The sequence below is a fragment of the Drosophila montana genome, unplaced genomic scaffold, assembly GCF_035044405.1.
Source record: "Drosophila montana isolate Dmon_TW-CO22-7 unplaced genomic scaffold, ASM3504440v1 contig_3468_1, whole genome shotgun sequence".
Lineage (NCBI taxonomy): Eukaryota > Metazoa > Arthropoda > Insecta > Diptera > Drosophilidae > Drosophila > Drosophila montana.
In genome coordinates, this window is record NW_026998349.1 from 169529 (window position 1) to 188404 (window position 18876).

The window sequence follows — 18876 nt, forward strand, 5'->3', positions numbered from 1 at the left end:
TGCAGTAAGAAGAAGAAGACACGTGCATTCTTTTATTAATTGTTGAACGTGCTTTCAAGACGTAAAATTTACGTCTTACAATGGTGCGGCCCAATAATCAACTGCCGGATAATCTTCCACAGTTGCAAAATCTCATCAAACGTGATCCCGAATCCTACAGCGATGAGTTTCACACGCAATACGAGCATTTCCTCAGTCTGCTCGAGATCTTCGCCCTGAATCCGGGCGAGGAAAACAAATCGTTGGACGAGATCATAATGTTTATTGCTCAGGTGGCGCAGTGCTATCCGCACGTGTGCCAGCAGTTTCCCAAGCACCTGACCGATCTGCTGAGAAGCAGCGCCACCGTCCTGGATCCGGCGATGCGAAATTGTTTCGTCAAGGCGTTAATTCTGCTACGCAATAAGAATCTTGTGCCGGCCTTGGACATACTGGAGCTGTTTTTCCAGCTGCTGCGCTGCCAGGACAAGAATCTGCGCACCTTCTTGCAGACGCACATTGTCACCGACATCAAGAACATGAATGCCAAGCACAAGGACATGAAGCTCAATTCGGTAAGTGGAGGCCACTTGTTGCTTCACTTGCTCCACTTTATACCATCAAAATTACCCTTACAGAGCCTGCAGAATTTCATGTTCGCCATGCTGAAGGATGCCAATCCAAAGGCGGCAAAAATGTCGGTCGACATCATGATCGAGCTCTACAAGAAGAACATTTGGAACGATGCCAAGTCAGTTAATGTCATCGCCAGCGTCGGCTGCTTCTCGCCCATCACCAAGGTTTGTGGCAATCAAAGCTGTTTTTCTACGATGTATCCATAAACTATTCCATTTTAGGTGCTGGTCACGTCGCTGAAATTCTTCCTTGGCCACGACGATGAGGATGAGGCCGCCACCGACTCGGACAGCGAGCCCGAGGTGGACCTGAAGGGCGCGCTCATGGCGAATCGTGTCAACAAGAAGACCAAGAAGCGTCAGAAACAGCTGCAGCAGATCAAGAAACAGGCTGTCAAGGCACAAAAGAAAAAGAAGAACGCGCCCGCGTTCAATTTCTCGGCCATACACCTGATCCACAATCCGCAGGGCATGGCCGAGGCTCTGTTCAAGCAGCTGCAGTCGAGCAACGAGCGCTTCGAGGTCAAGTTAATGCACCTGGATGTCATATCCCGTCTGATTGGCATACACGAGCTGTTCCTCTTCGGCTTTTATCCGTATATTACGCGCTTCATGCAGCCGCATCAGCGCCAGGTGACGCGCGTCCTCCAGTTCGCGGCGCAGGCATCCCACGAGCTGGTGCCCGGCGATATAATTGAGCCCATATTGAAGACGATTGCGAATAATTTCATCACGGAACGCAATTCGAGCGATGTCATGGCCATTGGCCTGAATGCCACGCGCGAAATCTGCATGCGTTGCCCGCTGGCCATGGGCGAGGATCTGCTGCAGGATCTGGCCATGTACAAGACGTACAAGGAGAAGTCTGTGATGATGGCCGCGCGCTCATTAATCACGCTCTACCGTGAACAGCTGCCGGCGATACTGCACAAAAAGGATCGCGGACGTCAGACAGAGGCGCAGGCCGAGCGCAAGGTGCGCGCCTATGGCGAACGCGATGTCCAGGACACAGTCCTCGGTGCCGAAGCTCTGCTCAAGAACTCTAAGACCATTGACATAGCCAGCGATGATGATGACACAGACTCCAATGATGGCGAGTGGGTGACCGTGACGCACAGCGATGGCGAGGGTCCAGCCCAAAGTGACGATGAGGAGGAGGAAGAGGAGGACAGTGATGACGATGAGGACGAAGTGGATCATGATGATGACGACGAGAAGGAGGAGGACGTTGATGCAGAGGAGTCTGATGAAGGCGTTGCAAGTGAGGGCGACGAGGCGGCCAAAGCTGACAAAAAGGAGAAGGCAAACATAAAGATGCTTAACCAAAAGGAAGCTGCGCAGGAATTGGCGCTGACGCGTATCTTCACGGACGAGGACTTCAAGCGCATCAATGCCGCCAATCTGAAGAAGACGGTCACAAGTGCCCGCAAGCGGCCCTTGGAGCAGGATCGGGCCGAGTTCGTCAAGCTGAACAGCATTGAGATGATCTACAAGAAGCGCAAGCACGACAAGGAGTCGCGTCTGGAGACGGTGCAGGCGGGTCGTCAGGATCGCGAGCGTTTCGGCTGGAAGGACGGACGTGTCAATGAGCACTGCTCCAAGACGAATCGGGAGAAGCGCAAGACGAAAAACTTCGGCATGCTGCGGCACAAGGCGCGCTCCAAGGTCAAGAAGAGTTTCCGCGACAAGCAGCTGGCCATGCGCAAGCATTTGCTGCACCAGAAGAAGATGAAGTAGCCGCGGGCAAACCCACTTTTCGCTATTGCCACTGCAATAAAATTTATTTTCCATTGTATTCGTTGGTTTATGCTAATGTAAAAGTTATATATATTCCATTTCCTATCTGCGACGCTTTTCCGATTTCTTGACGCGCTTCGGTCCCTTCACGAAGCACCAGTCCACTTGAATGGTTTGGCCCATTATGTCGGCGCCATGGAGTGCCTCCTTGGCGGCAAGCGCTTGCTTGTGCGTTTCATACTCGACCAGTGCGTAGCCCTTGGAGAAGCCTGTGCGCCGATCCAGATTCAAGTGAATGTTTTTTATTTCGCCATAATCGCAAAACTTCTCCTGAATTTCGTCCTCCTGCGCCTCCTCGTGTATGGACGTGACAAACAAGATCCATCCCTCGACCGAACGCTGCGGCCCTGGCTCCAGTTCGTCGTCGTCCTCATTCCGCACCCTCTCATAACTGTGTATTGCCTCGCGTGTGTTGCTGTCGCTGCCGAAACCGCGTCCCTTGCGGTGCTTGGCCTTTTCCTTCAAGCGCACAATGCCCTCTATGTGTGTGTGTGTGTAAGTGTGAGTGTGTGGGTGTGTGAGTTATTAGAGCAGCATTATATTAGCCGGCTTGGCAAATACTTACGGTCTCCATCCTCGTCCACTTCAAACTCTTCGGCGTTGTCGATATCTAGCACATCAGCCATTTTCCCTTTTTTAAGTAACAATTATTAGTTTATTGATATTTTTCTTAAATATTTTAAGCTGTTTTCTCCGCGTGTTGTAGTTGTATTTTTTTTTCTTCGGCGTTCTATGGCAAAACTCAATGAACTAAATACGATGGTTCAGTGAACTGAACTAGATCTCAATTGGTATAAAAATAATTGGAAATACAAATATATAAGAAAGTATTTTTTTAAGCTTAAACAAATAAATAAAAAATTAAAAATCAGCAAATAATTACACTTGTTTTGCAAATTTAAAATAAACCTTTGCACTTTGACTTTTAGCTAAGATGGTATTTATTCGAAATACAGTTGGTATTTTGTGGATTAATTTGTGCTTTTTACGATGTTGGTTAGCTGCTGGGTTGCAATTCACCGTCTCATTAGTGCGATTTGTTGTTGTCCAAAACAAGTTCGAGGCTTCGTGCGGGGTCTTCATTAAAAAACCAACTACCGGGTGAGATAAGCCGCAATTCTTAAACAAATACGTATAAGCATATGTGCGTACATTCAATCTGATTTGGCACTATAGTAAGGGGTGTGTGTCGCTAACAGCTGCTGTTGCAATCAATTAAGAGAGAAAAACATCGGACGATGCCTGCAATTACTCATCTTTTTATATCTGTGTGCGAGTGTGTGTGTGTGTGTGTGTGGTTAAAGAATTATGTTTTTTTTTAACTCGTGAGATTTGCTTAATGGAGGTCCTTGCTGTCGGTTTTGGTGTCTGAAGAAGATTTGTAACGTACTAAAAAAATAGCTGGAATAAATACATGGTGCATGTCCTAGATAGATGAGTTGTCTAAGTGAACTAGTGAGGGGAATCCTGGTTCGAACATTGGATAAGTAGTGGATATACATATATCAACTAAAATTAATAATAAAAACAATTATTAATACTTCTAGAGTTTTTTTGATAAATTTTTCAGATTTTTCAACATAGCTGCCAATGGCCCAAGAGATAAATGAACTTAAAAACATGACGCTCTCAGGCGAAGCGGAATTGGATGATCTCATAGAGAAGTGGATGAAATGGGATGGAAATTCAAAAACAAAGAAAGAAATTTTAAAATTGATCGAGGCCAAAGATTGGGACACGTACGTAATTAATATGCTCAATATAAACAAATAATCCAAGTGCAATCTTTAAATAGACTCAAGTTGCGTCTACTCAAACGGATTGCATTCGGCACGGCCGGGCTACGTGCTGAAATGCGAGCGGGCTTCGATTCCATGAACGATTTGGTTGTTGTGCAGTGAGTTTTCACACAATTCGTTGAAGAAAATCTCCGATTACAAACATTTCTTTTCTTTTCCCAGAACCGCCCAAGGACTCTGTAGTTATCTAAAGGAGCAGTATCCCGACAAGTCGTCATGGTCTGAACGTGGCATTGTCTTTGGCTACGATGCGCGACACAATAGCAAGCGCTTTGCTGAATTATCGGCCATTGTCTTCTTGAAGAACAATTTTCGCGTTTATCTATTTAATCGTTACGCGGCCACGCCCTTTGTGTCCTTTGCCATCAAGGAGCTGAACTGTTTGGCGGGCGTGCAGGTGACGGCATCCCACAATCCCAAGAAAGACAACGGCTACAAGGTATGAAAATTGCACTCAATTTGAGTTCTTTGAGTCCTTTGAAGGTGTATAAATATGTATACTTGCAGGTTTATTGGACGAACGGCGCCCAAATAATTTCGCCGCACGATTCGGGCATACACAAGGCCATACTTAAGAACCTGGAACCAGCTGAGAATTATTGGTCTGTCGATGAGGCAACTTTGTGGTCGAATGAGCTGCTCAGCGATCCTTACGAGCGGGTGGAGACTGCCTATTATGCTGCTTTGTTAAAGACAATTCCGGATGGACTCATCAAAGCGAATGGCAAGTGCGATTTGAGTTTCGCCTACACGGCCATGCATGGCATTGGCTATCCGTATGTGCAGAAGGCTTTCGAGCAGGTTAATCTGCAGCCAGTTGTGCCAGTTGTGCAGCAGATTGAGCCCGATCCGGAATTCCCGACGACACCCATGCCCAATCCAGAGGAGGGCAAGACATCCCTGGATCTGGCCATTAAAACGGCAAGGGAGCAGAAATGTAATATCATATTGGCCAACGATCCGGATGCCGATCGTTTGGCAGTTGCCGAATTTGATGCCAACACGGCAAAGTACAAGCTATTCAGCGGCAATGAGCTGGGCGCCTTGCTCGGCTGGTGGGCAATCAAGATGTATAGGATGCGCCATCCAAATGCCGATTTGTCCCAGTGCGTGATGATCGCCAGCACGGTCAGCTCGAAGATATTGAAATCAGTGGCAGCGAATGAGGGTTTCATTTTCTACGAAACTCTGACGGGCTTCAAGTGGATGGCCAACAAGGCCATCGAGGAGCAGCTGGCCGGCAGGACGGTGCTGTTTGCCTTCGAGGAGGCCATCGGCTTTATGATCTCCACAAATGTGCCAGACAAGGATGGCGTCAGCGCTGCCGCTCATGTGGCGACAATGGCACGTTATTTGCACCACGAGGAGCACGTGACACTGCAGCAGAAATTGGCGGAAATATATGAGATCTATGGCTACCACACGAGCGTCTCTTCCTATGTCACCTGCTCCGATCAGGCAAAGAGCAATCAGATTTTCGAACGGCTGCGCACCTACGACAATGGCCAGGCGAACACCTATCCGCGGAGCATACTCGCTGGCAAATACGAAATCGAGCATGTGCGCGATCTGACCACAGGCTATGACAGCAGCGCCGCGGACAAGAAGGCCACATTGCCGGTCAGCTCCAGCTCCCAGATGATAACGTTCACGTTCAAGAACGGCGTCGTCATTACGCTGCGCACCAGCGGCACGGAGCCCAAAATGAAATACTATGCCGAAATGTGCGGCAAGCCGGGCGATAAGTCCTGGGAGCAGCTCACCCAAACGCTCAAGGACATGGAAGAGGCGGTTGTCAACGAGTTCTACGAGCCCGAAAAGAATCAGCTGCAGCGCAAGTCGGCCGACTGAATACCCTTTATATACTATAACCCGAATTTGACGCCGCACATTCAATACGCGCTTGTGTATGGACTTCTCCCACACTCTACAAAACCAAATAGACATTTATTTAGTCACTAACTGATATTTTTAATCGTTACTAACGCAAATACTAACAGACATATTTAAATATAATACCCTATATAAGCACAATATTTATGCATAATAAACATTTCCAACTAGCACAAAAACAAATCAAATCAATCTCTATTTGAAACCAATTCAATCTATCACTAATTGAAATCAGATTTCCTACTCTATACCCTGCCAGAGGGTATTATGATTATGTGGAGTATTATGATTATCTTCTATATATATCATAGACCAGGAATCAAGCATATATTCGGACTTTTTGTTGCAGTTAAACTTTTTAAACAGTCATAAATGAACTTTTCTTGCTGAATTTGAGCCGGCGACCTCTCGCCGGTTAGTCCGACGCTCAGTCGAATCGACTCGCTTGAAAATTGTAGACCGAAGGCTTAAGACAAGAATAAGGTAACCGAAGATTATATACCCTATTGGACATATAGTTCATATCTGCACATTGTATACCCTATATAGCTCACATTTGCTATATTTCCAATAGAGTATACAATTTTCGGTCTGCTTATTCTCTTCTTAAGCCTTATCTGTAATAATTGACTTGAGTGGGCAATCGTTAAAAACTTGACTTTCTCTGCGTCACTTGCGTATTGAACGGATTTTGATACCCTTTCATGACGCATACAAACAGATAATGCGACTCAAATTTTTAAGATTAAATTGAATTTCACGAATTGCTTGTTTATATAAACAAAATATGGTTGAACAAAAGCCGTTGAAAACATTTATTTCGCATTTCGTATTTTTACAGCTTGAGTGTACGTAAATCTATAAATACGCCATAGATAGCTTCACATGGATCGAGCGAGTAAAAGAAAGGGTGCTGGTAAAAAGCATTTGGCTAGAAAATGAAATAAAAACGTGGGCAAAACTAGGCAAAGTTGTCGCTACAATAAATATATATATGTATGTATATATATGTAGGGGGTATGTAAGTACTTATCATTATCATTATCATAATAAAATGTTTACTTTAGCTTATCTCTGTTGTTTTCTTTTTCGTTCCTAGTGTGTGCTCTAGTCTGTTGCTAAGCACCGATTAGGTAGTTAGTACAAATATATATGTATATATAAGTTGAAGATTTGAGTGTATATAAAATGCATTAATGCAGTCTCTTGCTTAAGTTATGTATTTGTCACAAGTTACATTCGAGTTACAGGAGATATCTCTATAGATATGTCGAGTCGCAGTTTGGGTTTAAAATAAACTTTTAAAATCTTGCCCGAAATTCCACGACACACTCTTGGCGCAAGTCCTATATCATTTTAAGTGGAATATATATAGATTTTATAGGTTTTACTTATCTGATATTCTCTATAAAATAATAATAACTGCACACTAAACAAAAAGGCAGTAAACAAATTGAAGCTGCATTCGAAAGTTGTTTGAGTTTCTTCGATTACTTAAGATTAATACTTTGGGAACTTGTAAGTCAGTTTTGTATTTTGTCATTTTTTTTTTAGGGGATTGTGTGATATGTGTGCGTTAGCTTAGGATATTTATATAGATTTTTCACTGGGCTTTTGAGCATTCTAAACTTATCCTTAAAGTGAGTTTTAAATGGATTAGAACAATTCAAAGAAAAACTCGGAATTAAAATACGCCCAGGAGCAGCTGCCTAAAAAGTTTAATCTAATCATATAAAATACTAGCGAGCATTGCCCGGCGTTGACCGGCTCGATGTTTGTCTCTACTACAAATTTGGACATCACTTTTCGATCGGACGAACAAAGTATAGAGCATAAAATTGGAATATTCTTACTTTAGAATCCCACTCCAATCCCAATCCCAATTTATGGTTAGAGGAGAGTATCAGACAAAGACATGCAAATAGGAGGATTGCGTTTGATTGCTGTGCGTGGGCGTGATTATGGGCGGAGTTCTCTGGCGCTGCTGCTGATGGTGTCATACGGACGTCTCCGAGTTGAGCTTGAGCACAAATTTGTTGCTCTTGGGATCGACGACCTCCTCGGCGAGATTGAAATGGGGCAGCTTGTGCACGGTGACCATCAGCGAGACATCGTTCTGTATTAGCTGAAAGGTGCATTCGTTGCCAATGGGACGCGAGACGATATCGTCGCAGATCAGCGACCACGACTGCACCCAGCGGCGCTCCTTTTCGCTCTGCATCACCGGCGACTCGGTCAGATAGGGCTCGAGAAAGGCGCGCGGCGACAGATCGTGCTTCAGGCAGTGCGCCAGATGCTTCAGTATGCTCTCGAATGTATGTCGCGGCTGCTGCCGGGTTACACGCAAATATTTCTGCAATGCCCGGGCCATCGATGGGAAGACGGCCTGTGCCGCCTCCTGCGGATCGAGCGGCAGTGCCGGTGCCGGCTCGTTGTGGATGCGCTTGATATGGGTGAAGGCCTCCTCGGCGGCCGTGATGAGACGTGCACGTCGCTTCTTGACGCGACGCTCGTACTCGTGCTCCTCGTAGAAGCGTTCGTTGTGGGAAGAGTCCCGACGCCGCGCATTCGCCGCCAGGACAGCGCGACTCTGACTCTGCTGCTGCGAGTTGCTGACGCCGTCGACTTCGTAATACTTGAAGCTATTCGAGATTTTGTTGCGCTGCGACTTCGATATAGAGATGGGTATGCGTTCCAAATACGGATTGAAGATGGGAAAGTCGACATAGTAGTGCTGCAGCACCCAGACCGCGGCGCGCTGTATGCTCAGCTGGCCGAGCATATAGGAGCGCGAGACGCCGTCCGGCGAGCGTATGATCTTGATATAGTAGCAGGGCTGCTGATGGCGCAGCTCCAGCAGCACCACGGCTACATAGTGTATAAAGAGCAGCGTGTCCACAAAGTTTGTGGCATAGCCCACAAGCGATTTATAGTCGACAGCATCGCCGCCGGTTTCGACCACAATCTTGGCGCCGTTCGTCACCTGCACAATATAGAAGAGCCAATAGGCGAAGGTGCAAATGGTGACCAGCAGCAGGACAATGGCGCGATAGAGAAAGATGCGCGGCATGCTCGCCGTTGTCCGGCGCATAAACAGCGCCCACAGTCCGATCGCCAGCAGCAGCAGGCGGGCGGCCAGCGAGACCAGCTGACCCTTGCACTGCTCGCTGCAGGCGAGCAGCTGGATGCGTACCGTTTGCGTCAATTCCGGATGATCGAAGGCCGACGGAAAGAAGCCAATGTATGGCATCACGACCATGGCAACTGGTGAGAAGAATGCGGCACAGCCGAGCAGAAAATAGAATGTCGACTCCACGTAGCGACGACAGGCAAAACCGAAGCCCTTGTCGTTCTCGCGATGCCACATATTGTTGATGTCCTCCATGGATATGCTCTGCTCGGATGTGTTGCCCGTCACGGCTGTGGTATTCTCACCCCAGTTCTCATCTTGCGGCAGAATTTGCACCTCAATCACCTCCTGGCCATCACGTGACTCGTCGCCTGCAAGGGATTTACTTGTGAGTTGTTACTAAGGAATATTTTTGGGACCTGTTCTAGATTCAATCAAAATCTATTTTGAATCCGTAAAGATTGATACGGAGGCTAGAACAGGCCCCTCTGCGTCTGCTTACCCGTCATATTTACACTGGTCTGATAGGGCGCCATGTCGCCGCGTCCCTTGCCCGACTTGGATGAGTGCGTGCTGCGATGCGAGTGGCGCGAACGATCCCGATGATATCCGTTATTTACGGTGCCACCGCCACCACCTCCTCCACCTCCACCGCCACCTGCTCCTCCTCCACCGCCGCCGCCGGCGCTGCTGCTGTTGTTGTTGTGATTGCGAGAGCGTCGCGAGCGTCCACTGTGTTCCGATTTGACGGATTCGTTTTCCATTGCAAAATTGCAATTGGAAGCGTGCGTGGGCGTCGTTCCAGTCGCCGTCGCCGTCGCCACCTGAACTCGCGCTTTGTACCCTAATTAACTGACCGTGTTGCTATTTTAGTGTCTAACTGTAATTACGGCCGACGGCAGCAGGTTTTTTTCATATGTATATACATGTGCATATGTGTTTCGTTTGATTGTATGCAGCACATTCATATGTAGGTATTTCGGTGCAAGCGCGGTGCGCAGGGTGGGGAGTCGGGAGTCGTTGTCGCTGCTGCAAGTAGACGCCGTTCCCTCTGTTGCACAGGTTGCAACAAAGCTTTGCAAAACGTTCGACACGAATTTATCTAACTAACAAGGCAGCGGATTAACACACTTTTTAACTACTTTTGCATGTTGTTTTTTTATTGATATTTTCACTATTTAATACACATTTTACTGCTTTTATTTCACTATCGTTTTGCATCAACCCCGACCAGAAAGAATGGTGGCCAGTGTCACCACACCAAAAAAAAATAAACTACGCGTTTTTCACACACATACACAAGAAAGCTTTTTGGTGTTTTGCAACACCTTTCGGTCGGAAAATGTTGGGTTTTTGCTCTCATTAAGTGAATGCTATTGGGTGCAACGCAGATATGCGCCTTCGATAGCTCAGTTGGTAGAGCGATGGACTGTAGTATGAAAATCTTGTAGACATCCACAGGTCGCTGGTTCGACTCCGGCTCGAAGGATTTACCTTTTTCTTGCTCTCTAATTAAAAAAAAATCATCTTTTTTATTGTTCTTAACTTTTAATTAGTTATAGGGCTATCACGCAGTTATGCTGGCAAGCAATTGTCTTGCTTGCTGATTGATTGGATTCATGCGTATGGCGCATTGAATGAGTTTTAGCGAATGCTCCTTGTCCACTGGCTCCAGAGCGCGACTGGCGAGGATGGTCGTTTCCGACTGCTCGCTGGCTTTAATGCTAACAAAACAAAAAAGAATAGTTAACTTTGTGATATACATATATATGGAGAAATATCATACCTGTCGCCCATGTTGGAGTGGCCCAATTGGAGGGCAACCAAAGCCATATTGGCTATGGCGCGTTGATAGCCGGAATCCTCATGGAAATAGTCAAGCAGAAACTTGACAAAGATCTTGCGCAGGGCAGCGTTATGAGGAAACATGCGTACACGCTTTTGTAGGTAGTTAAGAGCCTGGCGGGGACCCTCCTGAGAGAGATAAACAGAGAGTAAATTTAATATGTGACATAGTAAAAACTAATCCGCATAGCTTACATTGATTAAGCAGTCATAAGCCGTGAGGTAGGCCACATCTGCGCAGTGCGTCTCGTTGAAATGGTAAGCCCTCAGCTCAGACATGATAATCTGAATGAGCTCGTTGTCCCGATGCAGTACGCCCAGGGCACACGCGGAGAACAATGCCTGGATCGGCACGTCTTTGAGCAGTATGCTGTGGTGGAGGAAATACAAGTTGATTAGCTTTGGCTAAGATTGTAGGCTAATTTCTTTGGATTACCATTGATATAACAATGTTTTGGTATCCGTTTCGCCTTGATAGGCATAGACCATGGAGGCCATTGCCACCAAAATAGTTGCTGCCTTTTCATCATTCTGACCAACAACGCTGCTGAGCACCGAGTTATAAATCGAGTACGACTCTTGCAGCTGACCAGAGCGATAATAGGCTAAGGCCAAACCAATTATGGGCTTAAATGTGGCATGGGCCACCGTGTTTAGGGCGCTAACCGCCTGCTCAGGCTGGCCCAGCTTCAAGTAAAGATAGCCTAGGTTTGTATATAGCTTGTCGCGATCATCGCCCGGCTCCGACTCCTTGCAAGCACGTTTATACGCATTGATTGCCTGTTGGTACAGTTTGAGGCGTGCGCACAAGAATCCCTGAATAGTTAGCGACGAAACGCTGGCCTCCGCTTCCTCGTTTTGCACATACCTGGACGAAATAAAAGGACAATTAATGGAATGGAGGAAAACTTAATGATTATAACAAACCAATTGATGGCATCCAAGGCATAGACATCCGCATAGATATGCTTCTTGGCTTGCGGATTGGAAAGCTCATGGCACACCCAGTGCGCATAGCCCAGAGCTGCCTCCGGATGATAGCCGAATTGCTGGCAATGCCGAAAGAGATCAAATGCCTCCTCTCGCTCGCCAATTATTTCGGCCACCAGGGCCTGTCCAATCCAGGCATTTGGATAGATGGGACTCGATTGTTGGGCACGCTTAAAGGCCTCGTTGGCCAATCGTATATCGTTCAGCTTGATGTACAGCACGCCCAGATTTGTCCAGGCCGTATATGATTTGCGATCCAGCACAACTGCCTGTATAAAACAATGCTGCGCCACAGGCAAATTCTCGTTGGCGTCATGCATATTGACCACGCCCAACAGATTCCAGTTGTGCCAGCGATTGGGGCTCTCCTTGATGGCCATTTTGCATACCTTGGTAGCGGTCTCCAGATGAGCCTTTGCATCCTCCGGCATATAGACGGCGCTGTAGTAGCTGCACAAAGCCAATTCGTACCACAAATACGTGTTTTGCTTTAGCTTCAAGGCGCACAGATAGAATCGTTGCGCCAGCTGCAACAGATCCTTGCGTGACAAGTACGCGATTTCCTCTTCTCGCTTGGCCAAACTGCCAGCCACATCCAAATTGGCCAGAGACTGCGGCAACTGCGCTGTCTGCACCAAGACGCTGGCCGTCAGGCGCCACAGCCAAACCATGCCCTGAGCCTTGGTGTCCAAGAAAGCGCTGTGAATGATACAAAATGTGGGTCAGCTGAAATAAGATATATATGTTATCTGTGAGACCTCTGCAAATATCCGAGAGCCAGTTGGAAGTGATCCTTGGCGCGCCCATAAAGATTCTGAGTTTTTAGGTTGTGCGCCAGGCCAATATGCGCCTCGGCAGCGCCTTTTAAGGCCGGTAAATAATCTGGATGCTCTTCGAGCAGCTCATCAAAGTCGGCAATTGCCTCGGGATACATGCGTATCGTCTGGAAGAAAATAATATATTAACATAAAGGTATTACATTATATATTCTCATTATAATAACCGTCTTGATGACACCTATTTGGAGTTTCGCATAGCAGTTGTTGGGCGAAAGCTCGAGTATTTTTTGAAAGACACGTATGCTGGAATTGTAGGAGCCGCGCGCCGCATACGCATCGCCCAGGGATTCCCAATAGGCCATGCACTTAAAATCGTGCTTAATAACAATGCGAAAGTATTGAATTGCCTAAAGGAAATTTGCATTAGAAAGAAGTATATTTAGTTGAGGATTATAGGCTATAGACTCACGTTATCTAGTTTCTTCACTTGCAAAAAGTGCAAGCCCAGTTTGTACTGAAAGCGAATGGCCTCCGCGTCGTTGCTCATGTGTCGCAGGGTATTCAGCAACAGCGCTTCATTTAACTCCTCCTCGCCCAACTGCTGATAGATGCAGCTCAGGGCATCTACGGCCTGCTCGGCCAAGGGGTTAAGACTGACGCACTTCTCGAAGCATTTGCGGGCGCGTGAAATGTCGCCGTTCGCCTGATACAAACGGGCCAAATGCTCAAAGCACTCGGCAATGTGCGGCTGCAGTCGTGCGGCCCTCAGCATGCAGTTGAGTGCCTCGGCATAGTGCTGCAGCTGCATGTGCAGCTTGCCACACAAGAGTTGTGCCTCAAAGGACTCGTCGCTAACCATAGCTTGCAGCGCTTCGGTGGGTGTTCTACAAATGGCATACACATATAAAAGTATACCGTGTAGTGGAAACGATTTAGCTTACAATAGATATTCAGCGCGTGTAACTGCATCCAAAGGCAAACTCTTCAGCTGCTGCGTTTCGCCTAGCTTGTAATAGCACCGCGCCAAAGCCTTGACATTAAGTTCGTCTTTAGATGAGCTGTCCTTTAGAAGTCTGACGGCTTCTTGCAGCTGTTTGGCATCGTTCCCGTATGACAGACACTGCGCATACTCTTCGTGCTCTACGCCCAGCTCCTGCCACAGCAGCAGCGCCAATTTGTGTGCACCCAATTTCATATGGATGCGCGCCAGCAATTGTTGGGCCACCCTGTAGCCAGGCTGGCATTCCAGCGCTTGCAGCGTCAGCTGACGTGCCTGAATAAACTGCTCCTGGCTAAACAGATCCAATGCCTTGACGAGCAATGCCAAGTTGGAGTTGGGATTCAGTGCCAGCAGCTGCTCGGCGTATATATGTATGGATAGGGGCAGTTCCCGTTGCCAGGCCTCGCTGTGCGCCCGATCATGGTTCTCGCAATACGTCTTGCATATCCACTCGTAGCCGTAGACATCGCGCGGATGCGACACGGTCATGTTGCAGGCGTTGCGTATGCAGGACACAAAGTCCTGTTGCTTGTAGAGCCACCTCAGATAGCGCTTATATACCATGCCCTTCAGATCTGCATCACCGACAGTCACGAGATTTTCCATGCTCATTTTGTACTATCACAAAATAAATGAGAATTTAATAACCTGTCGAGCAAGAAGGAACCTACTTACAAGCTGGCTCTCAGCGCTTGATATCTCCATTTCACTGGAAAACCATATTCTGCCCAGATATTCCAGAATCTTATTGAAATTGCTGTCATTCGGATTCTCCGCTCGCTTTTTGAATATGCCCAAACAGGCCTTGGACAATGCCGCATCCGAGGCCAGGGCAAAGATCTTTTCGTAGTAGTCCAAACATTTCTCACTACAATTATGAATCTTATATAAGAGATGTTGTTGTTTAGCTGGGATGTTGGCTGCATTTACGGCACTAAGTCCACCAGCTGATCATAAATCTGAGGCAGCTCCGCCGTTGGCGCGCAATTTGCCAGTCCCTGCAGGGCGACTGTGGGCGGTCCGTCTGTGTACTCGATGGATTTGCGCAGATATTTGGCCGCCTCGGACTTGTCCACGTACTGATAGGCGGCGCCGAGTAACAGGTAGCCCATTGGATTCTTTGGGTCACTTTTGAGTAGTCGCTGAAATGAACGTCACATCAGCAAAATGAAAACAAAAGAGAACTCATATTGGAATTTGTCGTCACTTGGCATTTGTGTATGGCGTCTCCATATTTGGCCAGCTTTATTGTTTCTCGTATGTCCTTGATGAGGGCTTTTGATTCCTTGGCGCTCATTGTGGAAATCATAAAAAAAAAATTATTTGAGCTTATTTCAAGAGAGGTGGTAAAGTCAGTGTGACCCTACGAGAATAATATTTGCCCATAACAAGCCGAACAAATTACGCTCAGCCGAATAGCGGTTACCCTGACAGCATATCGAGTAAATTTTTCAAATCGAACATGAGTATATAATGTACGTGCTGTAATTCATTCGACTTATAAGCACTGTTAATCAAAACGAGAGTCAAATACTGTGCAGTATCTATTAATAAATGTAAAATATGAGTAAACTTATTAAAAATTTCAATATTTTCCCCCAACTGTTGCAAACGTGGGAAGAAGTTGTTGTAGTCTCGGTGCATATGAAATCGCACGATAGGGCAACACTGTTCGCTGTTTGTCATACGGGACCTTTCCCGTCTAGAGTTGAAAAAGGCGACAAAAAATGCGAAAGTATCAGCAATTGGCGCTGCTGCTGATATCCTGTTTCAGCGTCGGCGTCCTTTTGATGTACAAGAGCGAAAACAATCGCCTGAAATATGTGTTAAGGTATGTCAACTTCTTTGGGCGCAATGATGCAGCCGTCCTGCGACGCCTACAGAACGGCACAGCAGGCGAAGATCCTCAACATTTGTCCAAATCGGCATTCTCCAAGCCGCTTCCAGTTTGGCAGCTAATAGGTGACTCCTTTTATGCCTACTCCGCGTACTGGTACAGTAAACTGTCTGCTATATATGTATTTATTTTTTAAATTGAAACGCATTGTTTAGGAAACAAAAGGAGCTGGTCGTCGGCGGAGAAGCGCACATTATTGTTGTCGGCAAAAAGAGAGCTGTTGTCGATTTTCGCTGCAGCTTTGACGTGGGCGGACGCAGTGTCCAGGGCAAGTTTCGCTTTCAACGTGATGCCGCCGAGGGCGTGGTCGATGACAAGGCCAGCACCTTCACCAACTACGATTTCTTCTGTCAAGTGAGCCGCAATTTCGGCCAGCCGGCGTTTGTTTTATTCAGCGATACGACGTCGGCCATCAAGCGACAGGTGAAACTGCGCCTGCGCCACCTAAAGCCGGCGACTGTCAAAGCAGATGTTCAGGCAGCTGCCAAAGCCACAAAAGCTGCAGCGACAGTTGCCAGCGGCCAGGTGCGTCTGCCGGCCACCATTTGCGTGGATTTGGTCAGCTTTGATCAGAGCACGCGATTTGCCCGCAATGCGGATGCCATGCTGCAGTTCTTCCTGTTTCATCAGGCGCTGGGCGTAGAGCACTTTTTGGTCTACAACTATGACGAGCTGCCGGAACAGGTCGTGCGTCTATTGGATCGCACCAATATGCACATTTATGGCTTGCCCTTCAATTTTCCGTTTCTGCAAACAAATGCAACAGCCGCACGCATACGACAGTTGCTCCAGACGGATTGCCTGCTGCGCAATGTGAACTATGCCAGCTTCACCATGCTGCTGACACCGAACGAGCTGGTGTATCCAAACGCACGCTTCGCTAGCCAGCTGGCCAAGGGCTCGGTGCAGCAGCTGCTGCGCGTTTATGCCACGGCAACGGCACGTTTCGAGCTGACCACATTTGCTGTTTGCTTTGATGAGCGCAAAAAGTTGCTTGTCGATAATGTGCAATACGATCCCGAGCTGAAGTCGCCATACAAATTGCTGCTCTACCGCTTGGAGCTGCCGGCGGCGCAGCTCTTGCTGCCTACTGCAACAAGCGTTGAATTGCCATTGTCCAGCGGCCTTGCGCATCGCTATGTCGACTGTCAGCATGTTGGCGCGGACGGGCTGCACAACTGGCGAAATGGGGTGCGCGAGGATCTGATGGATCACATCAACGATCTGCGCAATGAAGTCGATTTACTCATTTGAATAGTTAAGCCTAGTCTAAGTAGCGCACTAGTTAGCATAAGCTTGAGATTTTAATTGACTGCCATAAAGCCACGACAATTCTCTCCAATGGACACGATTCAATTTTATATTGTATATATAATAAATAGACAATATCGAATTGGCAATACAAAGTATTTTGTGAATGTTGTAGTTATATTTTTGGGTTGTATTGCAATTTGAATGCACCATATCCATTTGTATTATTATTATTATTTTGTTGTATCTTTTATCTCAACAGTGAACAGTTTATTTAAGGCGTTGCATCAGCGCAGCATTCTTAAGGCCAGCCTTCTCAATTGTGAAACTGTCATCGCTTAGCTCGCGTGTTGGAAACGACGACACCAACACGAAATTGCTGTTCGAGTACTGCGGACGTGCGCTGCAAGAAATCAAGCGTTTTAATGATTGCCTACAAAAACGGAACAAGTCCAATTACGTTTGTATAAAACGACGTATGTCCGAGACGGTATGCGTCAAATTGAATTGGGCCGCCAGGCGCGAGCCGTCTGCCAAACGAATTTGGAGTGTGGTTGATGGAGCTTCGGCATTCAAATTGATGGCATCACGTGCACTGGCCTCCTGGTTAGCCACATCGGCAGGGGCGACGGTAGCCGTAGCTTCTGGTGTTTTGTTTGTCACAATGTTGGCTACGGGACTGCCCAGTTTCTGGCCGGAACCCTTGAAGGTTTGTGGCACAGCTTGACGCTTGAAGTCCTCCTGTCTATGATCCTCCACATCGACGTTTACCATGCGTCCCATTTCCAACAGTTCTTGTGGAATTTCACTTGAGTAAACTGAATTAAAACACGTGTTCTTATAGTATCAAATGCTTCCGGCTTACCCGCGCATCACCGTCTCCAGGAATTCCTTGTTCTGCGGATCATCATAGTGACGCAGCTCGCCGCCGTCAATGGAGAAGCCTTGGCTCCAGAGCTTAAGTACCACAACCGGTTTGTTTTCCGTTGGCTGTGCCGGGCGACTGGCGCCCACTGACGTGTGATCATTGTCGGTCATGCCCAGACGCATGCCCTGACCCCAAACACTGCCGCCGCTAACGTTTGCCGTGGCGCTGGTCGAGGGACCGACACCCACTTCGGCTATGTTCTGCTCCTGAGCGGAGCGCATCATATCGGTAAGCTGTTCGCGAAAGTTTTTACGCTTTGCCGGTCCCAAGACTTGCTGGCCAGAACGATCCGAGCCGCCGGCATAAAAGGCTTGATGCTCATCATCGCTGGACGACTGCTTCGACATGTCGCTGAGCGTGGCAAACCTAAATACCAAGAATGGGTCACAGCACAACACACAAACTAACCAAATAGCTTACTTTGGTTTAGCAGTTGAAGCCTTTGGTGGAGCACTAGTTGCCGCCGGCACAGCTTTAGCGGCTGTCGCCGTTGCGGCGGCGGCGGCGGGGGCAGCGCTGACGCTGGCGCTGGCGCCGGCAGCACTTGTAGTTGTTACCGGTGCCGGTGTCGGTGTCGGGGTTTCTGACTGTCCGACTAGAGTGCGAATGGCCGGTAGGTCCGATTGTGTGCTCCAGTAGTTGCCAAGTGCTTGCTTTATGATTTATATAAAATTTTCATTTCATTTTTTGACCTTTCTTTGTTAATAGGTTTCTGTTAAATTTACCTCAATGTCCCAGTCGCAGCTGGACAGATAGAAACGAGCAACATTTTCATCGCCGCCAGTGATTTCAATGAATTGTGCAATTAGATCGCCGCGAGCGGCCATTTTATTGATGTTTTTATACGGTATTATTCTCAAAACAAAATAAATTAAAAAAGCCAAGTGAACGGATAATGATAGACAAAAATTCGGTGTGACTCTAAAAATTAATATTGGCGCCAGTGTGCCCCT

The 18876-nt window shown here is 47.3% G+C and overlaps 7 protein-coding genes and 1 non-coding gene across 8 annotated transcripts; 4 read left to right on the forward strand and 4 right to left on the reverse strand.

Annotated features, from left to right (window-relative positions):
* The first annotated feature begins 6 nt into the window (after positions 1-6).
* Positions 7-2409, forward strand: Mys45A (SDA1 domain containing protein Mys45A). The gene is made up of 3 exons (XM_064691782.1): positions 7-554; positions 618-779; positions 837-2409. The coding sequence occupies exons 1-3, from the start codon at positions 81-83 to the stop codon at positions 2349-2351; spliced, it is 2151 nt and encodes a 716-aa protein (XP_064547852.1). The 5' UTR covers positions 7-80; the 3' UTR covers positions 2352-2409.
* Positions 2365-3144, reverse strand: tsu (40S ribosomal protein S12 homolog tsunagi). The gene is made up of 2 exons (XM_064691788.1): positions 2977-3144; positions 2365-2890 (listed from the first exon to the last, which is right to left on the reverse strand). Exons 1-2 carry the CDS (start codon positions 3035-3037, stop codon positions 2454-2456), a joined length of 498 nt encoding a protein of 165 aa, XP_064547858.1. The 5' UTR covers positions 3038-3144; the 3' UTR covers positions 2365-2453.
* Positions 3145-3410: 266 nt separating this feature from the next.
* On the forward strand, positions 3411-6270 carry Pgm2a (phosphoglucomutase 2). Its single transcript, XM_064691768.1, has 5 exons — positions 3411-3512; positions 3982-4150; positions 4207-4308; positions 4373-4649; positions 4718-6270. Exons 2-5 carry the CDS (start codon positions 4002-4004, stop codon positions 6059-6061), a joined length of 1872 nt encoding a protein of 623 aa, XP_064547838.1. The 5' UTR covers positions 3411-3512; positions 3982-4001; the 3' UTR covers positions 6062-6270.
* A 624-nt stretch (positions 6271-6894) lies between these two features.
* On the reverse strand, positions 6895-10385 carry Vang (Strabismus domain-containing protein Vang). The gene is made up of 2 exons (XM_064691759.1): positions 9736-10385; positions 6895-9604 (listed from the first exon to the last, which is right to left on the reverse strand). The coding sequence occupies exons 1-2, from the start codon at positions 9995-9997 to the stop codon at positions 8100-8102; spliced, it is 1767 nt and encodes a 588-aa protein (XP_064547829.1). The 5' UTR covers positions 9998-10385; the 3' UTR covers positions 6895-8099.
* Positions 10386-10631: 246 nt separating this feature from the next.
* Positions 10632-10722, forward strand: TRNAY-GUA (transfer RNA tyrosine (anticodon GUA)). Its single transcript is given in 2 exon segments — positions 10632-10668; positions 10687-10722. It is a non-coding gene; the product is annotated as a tRNA-Tyr (tRNA).
* A 27-nt stretch (positions 10723-10749) lies between these two features.
* LOC135434983 (superkiller complex protein 3) lies at positions 10750-15221 on the reverse strand. The gene is made up of 12 exons (XM_064691818.1): positions 15055-15221; positions 14778-14989; positions 14523-14715; positions 13789-14465; positions 13317-13731; positions 13072-13254; positions 12827-13011; positions 12006-12767; positions 11515-11946; positions 11274-11448; positions 11020-11207; positions 10750-10957 (listed from the first exon to the last, which is right to left on the reverse strand). The coding sequence occupies exons 1-12, from the start codon at positions 15154-15156 to the stop codon at positions 10801-10803; spliced, it is 3681 nt and encodes a 1226-aa protein (XP_064547888.1). The 5' UTR covers positions 15157-15221; the 3' UTR covers positions 10750-10800.
* Positions 15222-15530: 309 nt separating this feature from the next.
* On the forward strand, positions 15531-17153 carry LOC135434986 (uncharacterized). The gene is made up of 2 exons (XM_064691825.1): positions 15531-15840; positions 15900-17153. Exons 1-2 carry the CDS (start codon positions 15575-15577, stop codon positions 16996-16998), a joined length of 1365 nt encoding a protein of 454 aa, XP_064547895.1. The 5' UTR covers positions 15531-15574; the 3' UTR covers positions 16999-17153.
* On the reverse strand, positions 17154-18828 carry p47. Its single transcript, XM_064691827.1, has 5 exons — positions 18649-18828; positions 18344-18576; positions 17861-18289; positions 17456-17803; positions 17154-17398 (listed from the first exon to the last, which is right to left on the reverse strand). The coding sequence occupies exons 1-5, from the start codon at positions 18748-18750 to the stop codon at positions 17266-17268; spliced, it is 1245 nt and encodes a 414-aa protein (XP_064547897.1). The 5' UTR covers positions 18751-18828; the 3' UTR covers positions 17154-17265.
* Between the last annotated feature and the right edge of the window lie 48 nt (positions 18829-18876).

Excerpts from the sequence above, each read along its gene's own strand:
- Mys45A (XM_064691782.1), top strand. The coding sequence starts at position 81 with ATGGTGCGGCCCAATAATCAACTGCCGGATAATCTTCCACAGTTGCAA. Across the intron at positions 555-617 it reads AGGACATGAAGCTCAATTCG|AGCCTGCAGAATTTCATGTT; the intron begins GTAAGTGGAGGC and ends TTACCCTTACAG. Across the intron at positions 780-836 it reads GCTTCTCGCCCATCACCAAG|GTGCTGGTCACGTCGCTGAA; the intron begins GTTTGTGGCAAT and ends ATTCCATTTTAG.
- tsu (XM_064691788.1), bottom strand. The coding sequence starts at position 3,037 with ATGGCTGATGTGCTAGATATCGACAACGCCGAAGAGTTTGAAGTGGAC. Across the intron at positions 2,891-2,976 it reads AGTGGACGAGGATGGAGACC|AGGGCATTGTGCGCTTGAAG; the intron begins GTAAGTATTTGC and ends ACACACACATAG.
- LOC135434986 (XM_064691825.1), top strand. The coding sequence starts at position 15,575 with ATGCGAAAGTATCAGCAATTGGCGCTGCTGCTGATATCCTGTTTCAGC. Across the intron at positions 15,841-15,899 it reads TATGCCTACTCCGCGTACTG|GAAACAAAAGGAGCTGGTCG; the intron begins GTACAGTAAACT and ends CGCATTGTTTAG.
- Vang (XM_064691759.1), bottom strand. The coding sequence starts at position 9,997 with ATGGAAAACGAATCCGTCAAATCGGAACACAGTGGACGCTCGCGACGC. Across the intron at positions 9,605-9,735 it reads GACCAGTGTAAATATGACGG|GCGACGAGTCACGTGATGGC; the intron begins GTAAGCAGACGC and ends AATCCCTTGCAG.
- p47 (XM_064691827.1), bottom strand. The coding sequence starts at position 18,750 with ATGGCCGCTCGCGGCGATCTAATTGCACAATTCATTGAAATCACTGGC. Across the intron at positions 17,804-17,860 it reads CTGGAGACGGTGATGCGCGG|TGAAATTCCACAAGAACTGT; the intron begins GTAAGCCGGAAG and ends AGTTTACTCAAG. Across the intron at positions 17,399-17,455 it reads ATACGTCGTTTTATACAAAC|CGCACGTCCGCAGTACTCGA; the intron begins GTAATTGGACTT and ends GATTTCTTGCAG.
- Pgm2a (XM_064691768.1), top strand. The coding sequence starts at position 4,002 with ATGGCCCAAGAGATAAATGAACTTAAAAACATGACGCTCTCAGGCGAA. Across the intron at positions 4,151-4,206 it reads GAGGCCAAAGATTGGGACAC|ACTCAAGTTGCGTCTACTCA; the intron begins GTACGTAATTAA and ends ATCTTTAAATAG. Across the intron at positions 4,650-4,717 it reads AGAAAGACAACGGCTACAAG|GTTTATTGGACGAACGGCGC; the intron begins GTATGAAAATTG and ends GTATACTTGCAG.
- LOC135434983 (XM_064691818.1), bottom strand. The coding sequence starts at position 15,156 with ATGATTTCCACAATGAGCGCCAAGGAATCAAAAGCCCTCATCAAGGAC. Across the intron at positions 14,466-14,522 it reads CAAGCGCTGAGAGCCAGCTT|TACAAAATGAGCATGGAAAA; the intron begins GTAAGTAGGTTC and ends ATTTTGTGATAG. Across the intron at positions 11,449-11,514 it reads AAAACATTGTTATATCAATG|CATACTGCTCAAAGACGTGC; the intron begins GTAATCCAAAGA and ends CCTCCACCACAG.